The following is a 17862-nucleotide window of genomic DNA, read 5'->3' as shown; positions in this document are numbered from 1 at the left end:
CTCTAATATAAATTTGACACAAAGCCACTGACACATTTATATGGGGCGCCCCATAAATTTAGGTAAACCCCATGTTTATCCTCTGCCATGCCCGCCTGCTTCAAAGTCCCAGATGCAGTTGCCAATACGAGTCAATAGCCGAAACTCCTTAAAGCTATTAAATGGACGATTCTTGTCAGGGTGCAGATATAAATTTCTTATGTAGTTCGATATAAAGTGGTATCTATTTTTAAGCCGGCGCTTAAAGAATGGTTACGGCGCCATGGCTGGTTTAGGCTGTTGAACAAGTGGTAATTTTTTTGCAGGGCCGGGGGGAAGGAAGAGGCTCGAAGGGAATTAGGGCAGGCTCCAGTGATTCCTCACAGAGGATGTATGGCATCGAGCTTCTACGAAGGAGAGAGTTGTGTATCTTCGCGTTCCGTTGCTCAACACTACAAATCGCACGCGGTACCGCAAGCAAATGCGGATCAATGCCAGTATCTTGGCAACTGCATACCTACCCATTCTCTGACCCAACAACAGTCGACTAATAACAAGTAAGGGCTAATGTTGTGTTAGGGGAGGGGTAGGTGCACAGTTGCTGAGATACTGACAACGATCCGCTGATGCGAGTAAAGCTACCGGTTTATTTCACGATCATTTAACCCCAGTTAAACAGTCATAGGTACAGATAGTTCGATGCTCTCAGTCCATACACCTCTTACGAAGGTGCGTATTCTTCTCATTAACACAACATCTTCATAATTATTAAAAAAAACTTTTACTTAAAAATCTAGTATGGTTACAAATGCTTTACATATCAATTCCGTATCATCTAAAAAAAAGCTTATAAAAATATAGTCACTTCTCTTGTAATTGAATTTTATGTAATTAAAAAAGCGAAACTATTTTGGAACCTAACTCGGTCTTTTTTATAATTTTTTTTATTATTTTGGTTAAATTCATTGTATATTTTGGCACATAATAACAATAGGAAACTTATTTGGTAAAAGATCTTGTTAGAAATTATTACTCAGTGGATCAAATTTTTTTGTTCTAAACTCATAAAAATTTGCCGTGGATAAGACGTCATTAACCAACGAGAATTTGATCGTGTAGTTTGATCAAGTACTGTCCAAACGCATTTCTCTCCTACCCAATCAAACTAGTAAGAAACTTTAAAATTTTCTTCAAAATATCGACGAAATTCCACGGCTTGCCAGCTTGCAAAAAGCAACTTAATCATTCTAAGATCAATGTCACGGAAACGCTTCGAGCTCTGCATTAGCAGTTGAAATGGTTCCAATTTCCTTGAACTGACTGATTGCAAGCGTGAATACGGCGCTAAATCATAGAACTCTACACTGGTTTTATGTGATCATTAACTACGCTTAAAACATACTAGACGTCCCACGATTGCTTGTGCCAAAAGAAAAGCATTTCCTAAAACAGAAATTACAAAATAATACTCTGTACTCCTAATCCCTTAATTTCTTAATAGAGAGAAAAGTTCATACCCAACCACCCATTAAAATATAGAGTATTTATAAAAGAGAAAACACAAGAGACTATTTCTTAACAGAAACGTTAGCTTCGTGTATCGCACTACAAACGTATCTAACACTATTCATATAATTTCTGTGGTTGGCCATCCAAGTAAACTATGAGGAGATTATATTTAAAAACATGCTCTATAATTATATGAGGCTCTTAGATGAAGTAACATTGTTAGCCGTCTACCAGAAAGTTATACTAAACGAGCTACTGACTAATAATCCTCATGAAACAGTCTCTTGCAGAAAGCATAAAAAGATTAATAGAATTCCATTATGGAAAACTAAACAAAACTAAGTAAATTGAATTTATGAGAGTGATTCAAGGGCGGAAAATCGACCCTTTCTCTAATTTACCATTTTTCCATGGATGCGAATTCGCAAATCAAGGTCGTCGCAAACTTGATTCGAGTCCATCTTGAGAATGTTACGTTTTATCGACGGATGAATAGTTCTTTTTTAGCGGTATTCAACTGACTTTATCACTGTTACCATTAATTTTTTTGAGGGCAGTGCAAAGTTTAAAGAAATTTCCGACATACGACAGACCACCGAGGCCCACCGGGGCGGACCTAAGAAAATTGTCACGCGAGACTTCACTAGTCTCAATTATTTTTTAGAACATTCCGTTGTCGTTCCTCGCTAGCCTATAGCCTACGGTACCGAAATAAAAAAAAACCATCTAGAGAATGATGAGGAGAGCGCGTTCTTTTTCTCTCTCTTCTTCCATAGCAATTGATTTTTATGTTATTACAGACCAGCAATTTGCTTTTGACATGTTAACAAGCAGTTTTAGAAAGCGGAGCGGAAAGGCTCCCCCTCAATTCGGTTAGAAAGCAAACCTCTTGCTAACGCAAATTTTCAAAAAAAGGGATTTGATGTTATCGGAGGGAAACCACTTTTTTGAAACTGCGTAAGAGGACATGCTTTAAAACTTGGGTATTATCTGAAAAAAAAATACTGATAAAAAAAATCAAAAGGAACGCGCATAGCGTTCATCAAAATTGATGTTTAGTAAAACCAATTTGATCGCGAGATTCATCAAGGATGAATATCATTAACAATCAAGACCTGAATGTCACAAAATGAAGAAAAAAGCTACGAGTAACAGGTCTGATAAACACGGAGGTCATGTGCCTTTTAATCCTCTAAGTGATCGTCTACGGATTTTGAAGAGTAACGTTGACCGAATATAACGCAGAAACAGTTAAACTCACTCAACCTTTGTGGAAAAAGGTGAGATGGCATTATCACTAATATTGGTAAATTTAATTTTAGACTTGGAAAAACAATAATCCAATAACAGATCTACTGACGTTGGAGGTGAATTGCATTCCTCCCTTCATAGAATTTCAAATAACGGCGTAATCCAAAAGCAACGTAAAGAACGAGATTACATTGCTTAACGTAAATAATAAAAAAAGAAAACTTTCGACATTACTATACTAATACTACTCATACTGAGTTAGTTTGGCAAGTCTACAGGGTCGACGATGGGATCCACGACCCCACCTCCTCCCCCATTTCCGTTTCCATTATTGTTGTTGTAAACCTTTTTCATACAAACAGTGCAGCGACTGACGTGTTCTCGTTGGTTTCCTGATTTAATCGTCTTTGATGTCGGTGTTCGGAACTGCTCCTCGTCCGTGACGGTTGTTAACCAGAAACTGTACGTGCTACCGTAGTAATGACATGTCCCGCGACCGTGGCACTCGATGAAAGGACTGGTACGGAAGTCCTCCAGACAGGAGCCTGGGGATGAAAGAAGCTGGCCAGCACCGTCGTTTCCGGCGCTTGTGTGCTGTCGGGAATAACACAATTAGATTACTATCGAGATTGAGGGAGGGAGGGAAGGGTGGAGATTATAACAAACCATGGCTTAACCCTTTACACCCTAACATCAGTATGTATATTCTCCATACTGTTCACCATACATTTTCGAAGGGGCTGACCAGGAGAATTTGTTTAACAATCAAGAGCTGCTTTTAGTTGGTGATCATCTTCTCTATTCTCATGACTTTCATGCGTGATTCTGGGATGACATAGTAAGGAGAAATTAGATGCTAGTCACTCTTAGAGGTTAATGTCGTGGCGCAAGGGGTTAAAACACTTACCATCAAGAAGCTGTAGCCTCTCCAGAGTGGCTGCCATTCCTCAGGACAATCTGGCTCAACCATGCTCTGGCTGTGAAGAGCCATGACCATAGCTGGCGCCTCACAGACACGGCAGCGACTAATAAACGGCTTCACATCTTGGTCTTGCACAGGCATCATGGGAATAGGTTCGGGTGTCGACAGCCAGAAGGTGTAGTCATTTCTCGAGGCCAGGTTACAGTTTTCGTTCAGGTTACAGAACAGGAAAGGCATGGTGCTGAATTTTGGAAGACAAGAACCGGGCTGACCAAGATCTTGGCCGTGAGCACGTTCATTGCCCTGCACGTAAAGCAAACTGTAGCCTTCCCATAGCGATACCGTATCGGCTGGGCAATCAGGAAGCTCTGCAGTTTGACTATGCCGCACCACATAAAATCCGAAATCTGCTTCACCCGGAGGTCCAGGAAGTCCGCTTTCTCCTGGAGGACCTGGCAGACCAGAATCTCCCGGCAGACCGGGTTGTCCAGCTATGCCTCGATCTCCCTTGTCACCTACAGAGGAATGTAGATGACAAGTGGTACTCGGTTGAAAGTTTTATTTCTCTTTTTGTCGCCAGGTGAGAACTACTGAATGCTGATTTATTGGCAGAGGATGTAATTTCTTAAATTTCAATGGCTGAACGGGTGTCGTATGCAGTAAGTTTTGAATCAAAATTAAGACGCTCCAGTGGGATCCGATTATTAATTCTCCCTTCTAGTTGCTATGAATTATCTTGTAAATTAGTAACAAGAACTTGGCGTTAAATCAAGACATCAACTTCTACCTGATAAGTTTGTGTATTCTCATTACCTGTTTGCTGGGTAATGTATAGATATCATGGGGAAACGTTGCCTGTTAATCAGTTTTGGGTGTTTAAGGGTTGCACTTGCAACCTTTTACTAGCATGCCTGCCAAAAAGCCCAAATTACCCACCGCTTTAAACATTTCCGGTTAACCTTTTAACTCCCAGATCAAATTTGTAATTCTCCTTACTGTCAAACGTACAATTCTTATGATGCAAGTTCAGAGAATTTAGTATTAAATCAACTAATCTTCCCCGAATTGATATTTTTCTTTATTCTCATTACTTAACTGGTTGACAGTGTATTGATATTGTAACGAGAAATTCTGTCTTGGTCACTCATGGGAGTTAAAGAGTTAAGGAGTTGCACTCATTCAAAGGTCAGAACAGTTTAGTATTTGCTGTTTGGGCAGTGTATCAAAGAGACTGACGTGGTTTCCTTAACACATGTTTCAAAAGCCTCTAAACGGAATCCTTTGCCATGAAATTGGTAAAAAAGACCACTCTGTAGATTTCATTCTGGTGCTGGCAAGTGACTTCGCCCGTGAACCCCGAAAAGACAAACTTATTAGCTCGTTTTGTCAATAAATAAGCAGTAATCGTCAATCTTATACCTTTTTATGTTACGTTATCGTTATCCAGTTTTTCGTTGCCTTACTACTCGGACGACCAAAAAGAAAGAGGCAATTTTCCAAGAAAGGAACGCAGCAGCATTCTTCTATATTAGGACGTTGTATGAGGGGTAACCCACATTAATTGAGAAATAGAGCTCCTTTTCGTATCAAAGGACACATACCTATGGGTCCATCTAATCCATTCACTCCAGGGGCTCCGTCATCACCTTTCGGACCCTGAGGCCCAGGAGGCCCTCGGGGCCCTGTGGGACCTGGTTCACCATCCTGCCCATTAATTCCATCCAAGCCAGGTTCACCTCTTTCGCCGGGACTTCCTAGAATCAAAAAACACATTTATAAGTGGTTTCATGATTACCAAAAAAGGGAGCTGTTTATACGTAGAAAATGCTTCGTAAAAGTCTGAGTCACCAGAAGAGGCGAAAAGGCATAAATTCGCTCAATCGTACTTAATACCTCTCTTTGTATTCCATCAGGCATCCTCGCTACATACAATGAAGACTACATAAATATGTACTATAATGATTAGAAGCGAGGGCCAATTTGCTTCCGAGAATTCAGAAATTATGAATCTTGTGGGCTCTTTTTTCTAAAATTGCAGATCAAACGAATCTCCGTCATGTCAGACTTCCGCACTGACTATTGACTAAGTAAAAACAAATATCCGTATTATTTTTGTGCCGGAATGAACACAATTGTTCGTACGTGTGGCCAACATCTCGCGATTTCAGAGAAAGTGTTTGGAAGGCGAGAAAAGAGGAGATGTAAGTCACATAATTCTCAAAGTGATAAGAAACGTTAGAAATAGTGACAAGACAATAATATCTTAATTCACTTCTCGTAAACATGAATAAAAAATGCAAAGAACAAAAGTCAACAAAACGGGGAACGCGTGGAAGAAAATGGGATTGAAAGGTTCAGTTCCTTTGGGGGGGGGAAGGGAGGAGGGGGGAGGGAAGAGATTACACCACCCCTCCCTTCTCCCATCCTGTTCGGGGCCCGCCCATTTGGAAAAGAAAGAAATTATACATTAACCCTTTAACCCCTAAGGGTGACCAGCATCTAATTTCTCCTTGTGATATCAAGCCTGAATCACACATTAGGGTCACGAGAATAAAGAAAATGATCACCAGCCAAAGGAGCCCTTGATCGTTAAACAAATTCTCCTCAATTTACCTCAATAAATGTATAGAGAACAGTTAAGAGAAAATGCAAACTGATGTTAAAGTGTAAAGGGTTAATTTTATCGCTGGAAATGGTTTATTTACGGTTAAATCGTGTTAATTAGATAGCGTATGGTAATGACGACGTAGTATGTCAACAATCAAATATTTTGATGACTTCTTACTTTTGATCATGCGGAGTCACCCGTTACTACTCGTAACTTAAGCTGGCGGAAAAAATATATATTCATAAGATATTGAAAAAGACATCTTACCTTCTCCTCTTCCAGGATCACCCCGTGGGCCTGGGGGACCAGTAGCCCCAGGATCTCCTTTGTCGCCAAGAACTCCGGGAAATCCATCATTTCCCTTCTCTCCGGGTAGACCAGTAACACCATTTTCCCCAGGGTCTCCTGGCTCCCCCTGATCTCCTGGAAAACCCTCCATTCCTCCATCTCCTTTGGGTCCGGGTGGTCCTGGCGGTCCCACAGGTCCTGTGCTTCCTTTGGCACCATCATCCCCAGGGGGACCAGGTTGACCAGGGTCTCCGTTTGCCCCAGTTGCTCCATTTTCTCCAGGGCTACCGTTTGGTCCTTCGATGGAATAAAGTACGATCCGTCAGAGAAACAAACAGTTGGGGCCAGCCGGCGGCAAATGAAAAAATCAAGTACCTAAAGCTGACAAAAAACTATTTAGTGAAGTTCTTTAAAACTTTTCTCCGGTAGCAAATATAGAGCTATTTTTAATGAATTCAGTCATTAAACGTAGTTAAATTGTCTCCATGAGAGTTTCACTTTCTGAGCAACTCAAATTACTTCCACAAAGGAATTCCCAAGGTAAGTTATCTGGAAGGGGTACCTTTACGTGAGTCGGACCAAGGGACTTGAAGTACCTCTATAAAGAACTAAGGAGATGAGGTAAGGTCCTCTGAAATTATGTCTTTTTATATCCTTGAAAGAAGCTAAAACTAAGAGTGCGAGTTTAATCTAATGCCGCACAAAATGAGCCACATGTTGTCGACAGGTTTCAGCAAGGATGTATGAAAAAAAAATTAAAATAAAAACAAAAATTACGGGGCCCACTGCCGTAGATGATAGTAAGTTGTATTTGTACCTGGTGGTCCTGGTTCTCCTTTCAACCCAGGCTCGCCATTCGCTCCTGCCTCTCCTGGTGGCCCCTGGTCTCCCTGCTGACCTGGTTGGCCTGCATTACCTTTAATACCTGTATCACCCTTGACTCCTGGCTGCCCGGCTGAACCCTCTTGTCCCTTTTCTCCTTTAGGGCCTGGGTCTCCCGCCAAACCATTCTCACCAGGGGGACCAGCAGGACCTATCGGACCTGGGTCACCTGGCAGACCTGAATGTAAAATGATAGTAGTGTTATGCTTCATTCAATTATTCAATTATTACTCATGTTTGAGCCTAGAAAGGGTAACTTATAGATTGTAAAGGAAAAAAAAACAAACTTTCACACACCAGGAAAAATAGACATTTTTAGGATGGGATTTACAGACGTCGTGCGTCTTTTTTTCTACAATATGGGTGGCTCTGACTTAGAAGTCTCAGTAGTTACTTGTTATTGCCCATTTTTACCGCGGAAATTGTTTCGCTTTACGCTACACTTAAATCTCGCTCGCCATTCAATATTAGGTCTAAAGACACACCTACGTTCCCTGGCGGTCCAGGGTTTCCAGGCTGTCCAGGGGGTCCGGGTTCACCGTTGGTTCCATCAGCGCCATCCACACCATTTCTGCCAGCTTGACCTCTCTCCCCTTTGGGGCCCTGAACGACTGTCGTTTCTCCTGTATTTCCTTGGTCGCCTTTAGGCCCTGCATTACCTGACGGTATAAAAGAAAAAAAAAATCCCTTAAATCCTTTCCCTGCCAAGACGTAGTTGTGGGCAAATTCTCCCACTTGATGACTCGACATTTCTTTCTTTCTCGCCCTATATTAGTCGTAGGTGACATTGTGTGGCATTAAAATCATTTACACCAAAACAAAAGTGAAATGTGGGATACAATTCGAAAGCGTGTGCCGTGGGGCCAGATGCTATGGGTGAGGTCGAGAGAGTTTCAAAGCATTATTAGCAGATGCTTTACTGAGTTTATCGCGAAAGCAATAAACCTCCTTATAAACATATTTCTTAAAGCTTCGTTGTCGAGGAACTGACTATGAGCTTTCTTTTTGAAAGCAACATCTATCAGTAATTGCTTTTTTGAGAGCAACACCTATCAGTATTTCATCTGAATATGAAAAGTCTCCGTAGACACTTCGGTGATCTCTGCGAGTTGATCGAATCTATCCCCTTTGCTTTCAACAACATCATTTGATTGGTGACGTTCCTTATTTCCATTTTTCCTTTACTGTTCAGCAAATCAACTTAACCATTCACATCCTGTTAACATGGAAATTCTACTAAAAATGTCGATACATCTCAAGTAAACAGGTATAAGAAAAGACAAACTGACCATTTGGAAGTAGCTGTCTTAGGCCCAGTTCAGACGCCGTGCCGAATTTAAAGCACGACAGAAAAAAGCACGACAGAAAGAAGCACGGCATCTGAATGAAATTTTTTTAATTAAGTTCGGCAAAGCAACTAAGTTCGACAGACTGAGCCGTGCTACATGACTCTGGCACGACAGTGATTCAGACGTCATACCACTACCATGCCAAACAAAATTCATAAATTATACTAATGTATGTCGGCGGAATTGCGTTACCGCGGGGGAGTCACGAGAATAATTCCCCTTCAAGGGGCATGCGGTGTGGTTGCTTCAGTAAATGCTGAATTTCGCACGGTATTAGGCTGACGTTTGAATCAGAATCGTGCTTTTGCCGTGCTATAGTCGAACCTAATTGCATGGCAGAAGCACGACGTCAGAACTGGGCCTTAATCCTTTAACTCTCAAGATCTCATTAGTAATTCTCCTTACTGTCTACCATACTGTTCTTGTGATGTTAGTTTTGAGAATTTGGTATTGGATCAATTAAGAGTCCTCTAACTGATATTTTTCTTTATTCTCATCACTTTTCTGCTTGATTTTTTATTGACATCGTAAGGAGAAATTCTGTCTTTGTCACTTATAGGAGTTAAAGGGTTAACCCTTTCATTCATGCCTGCGTACCTTTATCTCCCGGGGAGCCAGGAGGCCCTGGAGGTCCTTGTACTCCATCCTTTCCACTCGGCCCCGGCTCTCCATCATCTCCACGAGCTCCTGGATCGCCATCTGGACCAGGGTCCCCTGGGGACCCAGGGACACCAATTCCAGGTGGGCCAACATCACCCTTACTTCCTGCAAAAAAATATCCGTACAGAGAGTCAAAACCAGGCTTTGTACACTATTATGTTTTTTTTTACTTTCTCTTGGACCTTGCATTTCCAAAGACCCATTAACAGTTAATTAACTTCACTTGAGAAAAAAAAAAACCCACTCACAGATAGCTAACTTCCTTCGAGAAGACTTCCAGCTAACCAAGTTACCATTTCGTACTAAGCAGAATATAGAGTTCCAACCAAAAGATCAGTGCTTATGTCAAGAGACCGACATGAAATGAGTTATGCTTTGCCAGTGTACCCTTCAACACTCTCTTTAAAATTCTCCGAGTCGGGCTTTAGCAATGCGAATAATAGCAGTGAGAATAATTTCCCTTCCCTTTTGTTTGTTTTCATTCATATCACCACTTTCTTCTGGTCTTATGCATGCTCGCATTCAATTTTCGATCAAAATAAAAGTTATAATCGATCCTGGATGTAGCGAATGTTAACACCATCAACTTGGTATAAATCAGACCAGTTAATAGTACTTTTTCGAATGCCTACTAGCTGCAATATAGCTCGGAGATGAATGGCAACGATTATTCATCTGCAAGCAGAACAAGATGTTGTTTGAGTGTAACCTCTGTTAAAAAGCGAATTTTGATGCGTAAGAAATTCTGCTATTAGCTAGTTTGGTATGTACTGGAACAATTATTCTGTAAAGCAGAGGTAACCGGATGATAGGTATCTCATCGCTTCGCTTTTCGGTAAATACCTTTTACCCCCCCCCCCCCCCCCCGTGGAAAATAATTGTTCAATAGCTCCCTTCAAGAAGTGAGGGAACTATTTAGCGATAAGATTATAAACCCTAGATTTCTTCTCGACAAGAGCGAAGACCGTACTGGCTATCTCGCAGTGACATCAAGAGCGAATAATTAAATCTAGTGGTACAAATCTACTACGGATAAGTTTCCAATTTCGGCCAAGCTGGCGTTGATAAACACAATGAATGGTACTTTGCGTTGTTTCTCACCTTGTGCGCCTCTGTCTCCGACGGCTCCCCGTGGCCCTTGTTCTCCAGGTGGGCCCGCGGGTCCTCTCTGGCCTTTAGGGCCCTCTTTCCCTGCAGGTCCTCTGAGTCCTGGTTCCCCTTTGTCACCTGATGTTCCCGGTACACCGGGCGTACCAGCTTGTCCAGGTTCACCGGGTGCACCATCAGGCCCTGGGTCACCTTGGGGACCAATATCTCCCGCTTCTCCATCAATACCTTCTTCACCTTTGGGACAGAAAAATGAACTTATCATCAACACTGAGAAGAAGGGACCCTTATCAAAAACAAGTCGCTTTTTTCTTTTTACAAGATGCCTTTCATAGTTAACCATTAGTTTGCACTTTGGACACCCTAACCAAAGCAATATAACAAATAATTTCTTTCTTTCTTTCGGTTGTCCCAGGGCTCTTTTTGCTTTCTGAAATGATGTTTTTGTAACACTCACTGCTTATGCTTGAGGCATAATTTCCGTAAAAATGTGAGGTCCAAAGCCAAATATTTCTCCACGCAAAGTTTGCAAAGTACTGGCCATTTCTTGCACATAGCCCACACAGTTTTAAGAATTTCTGTTATAAAGTGACTTAACATTTACATGGCGACTTAACACATTAGAAAGAGCAAGAAGCCGCACATTTTTTTTAATGAGAAAAAAATTCCTTAGCATTAAGAGGAACGTTGATGTACGACAGTTACCATTTCTTCCTGGTGGCCCAGGAGGGCCGCGATCTCCCTTGTCGCCTTTATCTCCAGGTATTACTGTTGCATTTGATTTTCCCGGTGGACCTTGTTCTCCTTTCATACCCAAGTTTCCCTTTATGCCTGGGAAGCCTTGTCTGCCTGGTGGACCCTCATCACCCTTTGGACCTGCAGAGCAACAAATATAAAACTTCACATGTTAGTTTGCTTATGGATTACCACTGAACTTTAATCAATGCGCAGGTGATGATATGGTTGCGTACCCATTGCGCAGCCGAACATCGCATTATATCTAACGCCACAGTCAACCCAAATGGAAAAATTGCAAATACCACCCGAATGATAACTTCTTACGAACCGAGCGCGAGGGCCGCACTGGGGAGTGTTAGCCCGAAGTCGTGACAGTTAGGAACGAACACTGCGGGGTCCGTGCAAAAACTAACGAGGGCCAACATTCCCCAGTAGGGGTCGAGTGAGCGGGGTTAGTAACTAGTTCTTTATATGTCACTTGGATAAAACATGGCTTAAGACAATTTCCTTGGGAACGGTCCGTATGGCAAAAATATGGACCAAGTAAGGACCAATCAGAACGCTCGAATTTTCCTCAGGACCACCTTGCCATTTTACAAAAGTCATTACTCATAATTGTTGAGGCCAAGTCAAGAATTGAAGTAATGCCCAGTGCAGCCGTTCTTAGGAAGGTCAGACAATGCTCTACACAACAAGCGGCTGCAAAGGAGTACAGCGAGGTAATATGCTAAAGGGAACTGTCGCTCACAAACCTTCTACGCCCCGCGGCCCTGCAATTCCTTCTGGTCCTTCATTGCCCTTGTCGCCTTTATCGCCACGGCCTCCTGGGATTCCTGGAAGTCCCTTCTCTCCGATATTTCCGGGCTCACCAACCTCTCCTCTCAATCCTAGGGGCCCCTCGACACCTTTTGGACCGGCAGCTCCTTTTTTTCCTTTCTCTCCAGGGTTTCCAACATCGCCGTCGTTTCCTGGGTCTCCGTCTCTTCCTGGTGATCCTGGTTCACCCTTTTGTCCGGGCTGACCTACAATAACAATGAAATCATTGAACTTTGCAGAACATAAACCCAAGCTGAGACGTAAATAGGGGCCTGGAGAGTGTAAGACTGCCAGGAAAAATAAAAAGTTGAGAGTTCAAAGACCGCTCAGAAACAACGCTCAACAACGTTTACAACATTTGCAACAACATTACAAAATAGGTAATTTAGTATTATCAAGAGTTCGCTGTGACGAAGGGCTAACGCTCGAAAAGTCAGCTTTGAAACTCTTTACGGTGGCCAATTTAAGTTATCAACTCAGTTGATAATACTTAATTACCCTGTTATACTCTCCCACCGACGCAGCAACATATTTTCATTAAAAACTTACCCCTTTTAACATTACAAAATAGTTAGCCTTGACACAGCAGTCAACGTGATTTAGGCGAAGTCAAGGTAAAAGTGAAAAAGCTCACACTTCGCTGGCTGCTTAATCAATTTATAACTAATATTTTGAGTTCTGAATGTGAGAAAAAAACCGTCGCTGTGCACCAAACTCTCCTGGCGGAGCCCTTTCCAAGAAGTATGCATTATGGTGACAAAGGGCAAATGTTCAAAATGTAAGTCGATCTCCTTACACTCTGAAGCTGAAAAGCAAGACCAGAACCTGTGTTATTTTGCTGTCTTTCCTCGCATACCTTGAGGCCCTTCTTTCCCTGAAGGACCACGTGGTCCGACTACAGCATCACCCTTGGCTCCTCTATCTCCTGGGAATCCCCGAGGTCCTGTCTGGCCTGGCGCTCCTGATTATGAAAAGTGCATGCGAATGACATTGTACAGAGAACTATAACAAATTCCACTTCTACAAAGCTATGAAAGTAAGTAACTCTTATTGGCAGAGTTTAAGTCCGGTCTGTACGTTACCAACCACGTATTACCCTTTGATGTAAAGCCACGTGATTTGAGCTTTGGCCATAAATCGAGAGAGAAAAGTTAAGTCCGGTAAATAATTTTTAGGCATGCCATATGGCTTTTAAATAACTGAAAAATATGGGTTATGAGTTAAAATTGCCGCTTGAGCATTACCACGTCTCAACAAATAATTAACAGAACAAAAGATTGAAAAAAAAACCAAACCAAACAAAAAACAAAAACTGTCAGTTACCGTTCAAAATTTTGGCAAAAGTACAGGACAAACTTATGTCGCTGACCACCGCGTGGCTGGATCTCAAATTTTAGAGGTTCATGCGACATCTCAGCACTTAATACTGGGGCAATTTTATAGATACATCTTTCTCGCTTAAACTTCAGACCACAATTATAAAAACGTTAAAACTTGCTTCATGACTACCGTACACCGTGAGGGCAACTTAAGTTGATAGTTTGTTGCCCAAATTCATATCTAGTCTCCATGGCAGACAAAACAGTTGGAGTTTGAAACATTGGTCAACATTAGAAGATGTTTTTCGTCTTGTCACGAGCGTGGGACAAAGAAAAAATTCTGAGTCCCTATGAGGAATCGAACCTGAGGGCCTTCAGATTCCGCGCTCCGATGCTCGACCACTGAGCCGCGGTGAGCGAGGTTTTTTACGGAATTCATTTGACACGCGATCTGCATACTGCTAGGATCAGCAACGTTGATAGAGTCATGTTTGTAAATAGATTAAGAGAGATGGTAAGTTGGTCAACATTATTCGCGTGATATCGCAAATGAATCCACGTTACAGTACAAACCTGGACTGCCAGCCTGGCCGTTACTCCCCTTTTCACCAGGTTCCCCTTTCAGACCATCGCTACCCCGCTCGCCTCTTTCTCCAGGGTCCCCTTGGGCTCCATTTTTACCGGGACTACCGGGTGACCCAGGGTTACCGAGAGGCCCAATGTTTCCCTTCTCTCCCTTATCACCATCGCTACCTGGAGGACCATCAGCGCCAAGGGCACCTTTGTCACCTGTGGCTCCTGTGTCACCTGCAACATGACGACAATGAAGAATTTAAAATGCGCATTCTTTGTCAATCTTTCACACCATAACACATTCTCTTCACTAATCTCTACACCACCATTTCCTGAGGAGCTGAAAAGGAGAATTTGTTTAAACCTTTACACCCTAAGATCAGAATACATTTTCTCCTTACTGTTCACCACACATTTCCTTACGTGCTGATGATGAGAATTTGTTTAACAATCAGGAGCTCCTTCGGTTGATGATCATTTTCTCTATTCTTGTGGTCTAAATGTTTGATTCAGGGGTGAATAAGTAAGGAGAGATTGGATGCTGGTCACTCTGAGGGATCAAAGGGTTGACAGTCAAGAGCTTCTTTGGATGGTGATCATTTCCTTTATTCTCAAGACCTTATTATGTGATTCAAGGGTGATGGTATAAGGAGAAATTCGATGTATGGACAACTGATTTGCAGTAAAAAAAAAAAAAATCAAACACCTTTAACCCTTTAATTCCCAGAAGTGATTAACACGTAACTTCTCCTTATAATAACCAAACATTATCCAGCAAAACAGGTCATGAGAATATTCAAACTTATCAGGTCAAAGTAGTTATTTCCATCCGACACCAAATTCTTGTAACTTATTTACAAGAAAATGTGTAGCAGCTAGAAGAGAGAATTAACAATCAGATCTTGGGAGTTAAGGTTTATAACACTGACGTCAAAAGAATAGTAATATGTTAAAAACTACGAAGTGGCAAAAGCTTGAGAAAAATGTAGCAAAAATAAGGGTTGTGGTTGGTTTTCAGTAAATGGCATGGTCAAGTATTTTTTTTGTTTTTGTTTTTTTGGTCAAGTATAACGGCTATTTAAAAAGTAGTAAGGAGACTTATTTGAGGAGAGGATCAAATTTACACTTTCCAATCCAAGGAGAGAACAATAAGTAAGTTATTCCTACAATGTCATCATATTGTCAAGCAGAAAGGTGACGAGAAGGGTAAATTGCTTGATCAAGCATCAACTTATCAATGCTAGAATAAATGGCAAACAACGAGGAGACTTGATACCGAAATATTGGGAAAGAAGGCGTTAAGGTTTCACAGAAAAGACCCATTATATAAATGAAACAGTATAGTACCTTTGGGACCTGGTGGTCCGTTGGGACCTTGAGGACCAGGAGGTCCCGGCGGCCCTGAAATTCCATCTCCCTTCTCTCCTGTCATTCCTATTTCTCCTTGCTGTCCTTTCTGGCCACTTTCTCCTCGTGGTCCTGGCTCTCCTTTATCTCCTGCTGAACCTGGGGGGCCTGTGGCACCTGGCTCGCCTTTTTCGCCCTTCGTCATGTTTTTAAGTTGTCCTAAGTTAGGACAATCTCCTGTGTGTGAAAAAACGAAAACGCCCACGGCTTCTTGAGCGTCTTGATAACTAGTAAAGTGAATGCTAAATTTTTAACCCATAAGAACAGTGCAACTTTTTAAGAGAATACACACAGAAGCCTTGCAAGTTTCTGCCAGATGGAAGGTGTCCATAGAAATAAGGTTGTAGTAAATTATTCAGTGATAGAAAGCTTGACTTTTCGGTCAAGCGCCAACGTGTACAATGGCTACTTATTCAACTGCTCTTTTGTCATGTGTAAGCTCTCTTTCCCATTGCGAGAGGGCTTCGAATTTCATCATCGAATGGTTTCGTATTAAATAGATGTGTCAGAAATGTCGCCAAAGGACAAACCAAAGGAGCCGCAAGCACGTTTACTCCAGCATCGTATCTCTAATTTGTCGCGAAATTCTTCCTCGAAACGAAACTTCAATCACGTATACTTCCGAAACGGGACATCTTCCAATCGTAAAATTTTGCAAGTAAGCTACTTCTGTCAACAATTATCTTAAACATGTGAAAAAATTAAAGTATCCTGAAAAACAAAAAACATTTATCACTTTGTACAATATTCAAAGGGAGTTGGACATGAATTTAGATCTAGTAATTTCCCCTAAAAAGTGTCTGCCAAATACAGATTTTGGGTCACAGAAGGGCTCGATGTTAGTGTCTCTCTGATTAATAGAGGTGTCTATTGAAATAGGAGTTTTTCTCACAGTAACAGACTACAAAATCAAGACTTTGTCCGCCTGAAATTGGGTCTGCTAATCACATATCTCAGTGTTGTCTTTTTTTCCGACTGTCCAATAAATGAGAGTATTTGTTGTGTAGTGGTTGTTTTGCCTATTCATAAAAATCTTTTTATCATTCAACTTGGCAGTAACTTCACAGCAGCAGCAGCAACTTAATAGTATTTGCAATTTACTGTCCTACTGACATGGAATGAATGTTAAGAGTAAGATAAACACATAAAGAAAAACAAATTGTTAAGTGACTCTTCCAATTTATCCTGATTTAAGTTCGCTCTGTAAGTGTGAATTAATTGTATTGCAATTGAAATTGATGCAATATCAGAAAAGAGGAAAAGTAACAAATCTCTCATTAGGAAACAGAAATATCAGCCGCACCTTTTTCGCCCTTAGCCCCCAAATCTCCTTTATCGCCTTTTTCACCATCTTTCCCTTTAGGCCCATTTACAACCTCTCCTGGCTCTCCTTTCATTCCTTTTTCTCCCCTCTGACCTGTCTCGCCAGTTTTCCCATCCTTTCCATCAGAGCCTCTCTCACCCTGAAACAATCAAGCGGGGAGAAAACAAAATAGATCAACACAATCCTCATACTTGATTGAACTTATTAATTAACCCTTTACACCCTAACATCAGTATGTATATTCTCCATACAGTTCTCTGTACATTTCCAAAGAAGCTGACCAGGAGGGTTTGTTTAACAATCAGGAGTTTTTCACTTTAGTTGGTGATCATCTCATCTATTCTCATGACTTTTCACGTTTGATTCAGGGTTGATATAGTAAGGAGAAATTAGATGCTAGTCACTCTTAGAGTTTAAAGGGTTAATGAATTGTAGCAGTGAGTGAAGGCAAGGGTCACTACAGCAATCTTCTGCTGACACAATCAAATCCACTTCGCAAAATGAGAAAAGGAGCGTGGAGGCGTTAACCTGGGATGTGTTGGTTGTTATCTACCTTCACTCTGGTTTTATGTGGAAAATAAGAAATTTAATACTGCCTATTCACAGTACAGGAATGAAATTGAAAAAGTAAAGACGAAGAAAAAAAAACGAAAACGGGATATTAAGTGTAGTCATCCATCCAAGTAGTAATAACAGTCAGTAGGGCTTAACTTCAGTGACAAGCAGAAGTACTTGGTTAAACAAGCACGTGGCTAGTTTCCACTTCTGAGCACGATGGCCAATTTATTAACGTGGTCTGCCATAGGCATCCCATATATTAAGGGAAAAGGTTACATCTAAAAGGCCTAGTGAACACTGAACAAATTTCTGGACTTACAAGTACTTAAAACACACTTTGAAGCCTTTCATATTCCAAATATCCTCATCTACAATGTCTGTAAAAACTTTGAAACTTTTACAAAACAAAGCAAAATATTTCATGATCGAGCGAATGAAGGCAGACTGGAGGACGAAAGAAGAAGAAACACATCAGCCAATTGCAACTAAGCACAATGCTTCATATGACAACAAATCCACTTGACCGTATTACTTGAAGGAGGCAAGCAGTAAATAACCATAACATTGCAATC

The 17862-nt window shown here is 41.4% G+C and overlaps 1 protein-coding gene across 1 annotated transcript in view; it reads right to left on the bottom strand.

Moving 5' to 3' along the window:
• Nucleotides 1-741: 741 nt before the first annotated feature.
• LOC113675326 (uncharacterized) overlaps nucleotides 742-17862 on the bottom strand; it is a 39585-nt gene continuing 22464 nt past the window's right edge. Inside the window, exons 23-36 of the mRNA XM_089209199.1 lie at nucleotides 16712-16871; nucleotides 15349-15585; nucleotides 14002-14235; nucleotides 12966-13070; nucleotides 12046-12315; nucleotides 11261-11431; nucleotides 10550-10792; nucleotides 9386-9553; nucleotides 7925-8098; nucleotides 7375-7617; nucleotides 6537-6854; nucleotides 5263-5415; nucleotides 3647-4176; nucleotides 742-3333 (exon numbers count right to left, since the gene is read on the bottom strand). Of these exons, the coding sequence (XP_089065325.1) occupies nucleotides 2998-3333; nucleotides 3647-4176; nucleotides 5263-5415; nucleotides 6537-6854; nucleotides 7375-7617; nucleotides 7925-8098; nucleotides 9386-9553; nucleotides 10550-10792; nucleotides 11261-11431; nucleotides 12046-12315; nucleotides 12966-13070; nucleotides 14002-14235; nucleotides 15349-15585; nucleotides 16712-16871 (3342 nt within the window). The 3' untranslated portion in view covers nucleotides 742-2997. The remainder of the gene's footprint in view (nucleotides 3334-3646; nucleotides 4177-5262; nucleotides 5416-6536; nucleotides 6855-7374; nucleotides 7618-7924; nucleotides 8099-9385; nucleotides 9554-10549; nucleotides 10793-11260; nucleotides 11432-12045; nucleotides 12316-12965; nucleotides 13071-14001; nucleotides 14236-15348; nucleotides 15586-16711; nucleotides 16872-17862) is intronic.

This window comes from Pocillopora damicornis, chromosome 6 (assembly GCF_964200805.1).
Source record: "Pocillopora damicornis chromosome 6, jaPocDami1.2, whole genome shotgun sequence".
NCBI lineage: Eukaryota > Metazoa > Cnidaria > Anthozoa > Scleractinia > Pocilloporidae > Pocillopora > Pocillopora damicornis.
This window is presented reverse-complemented; position numbering and strand designations above follow the sequence as displayed.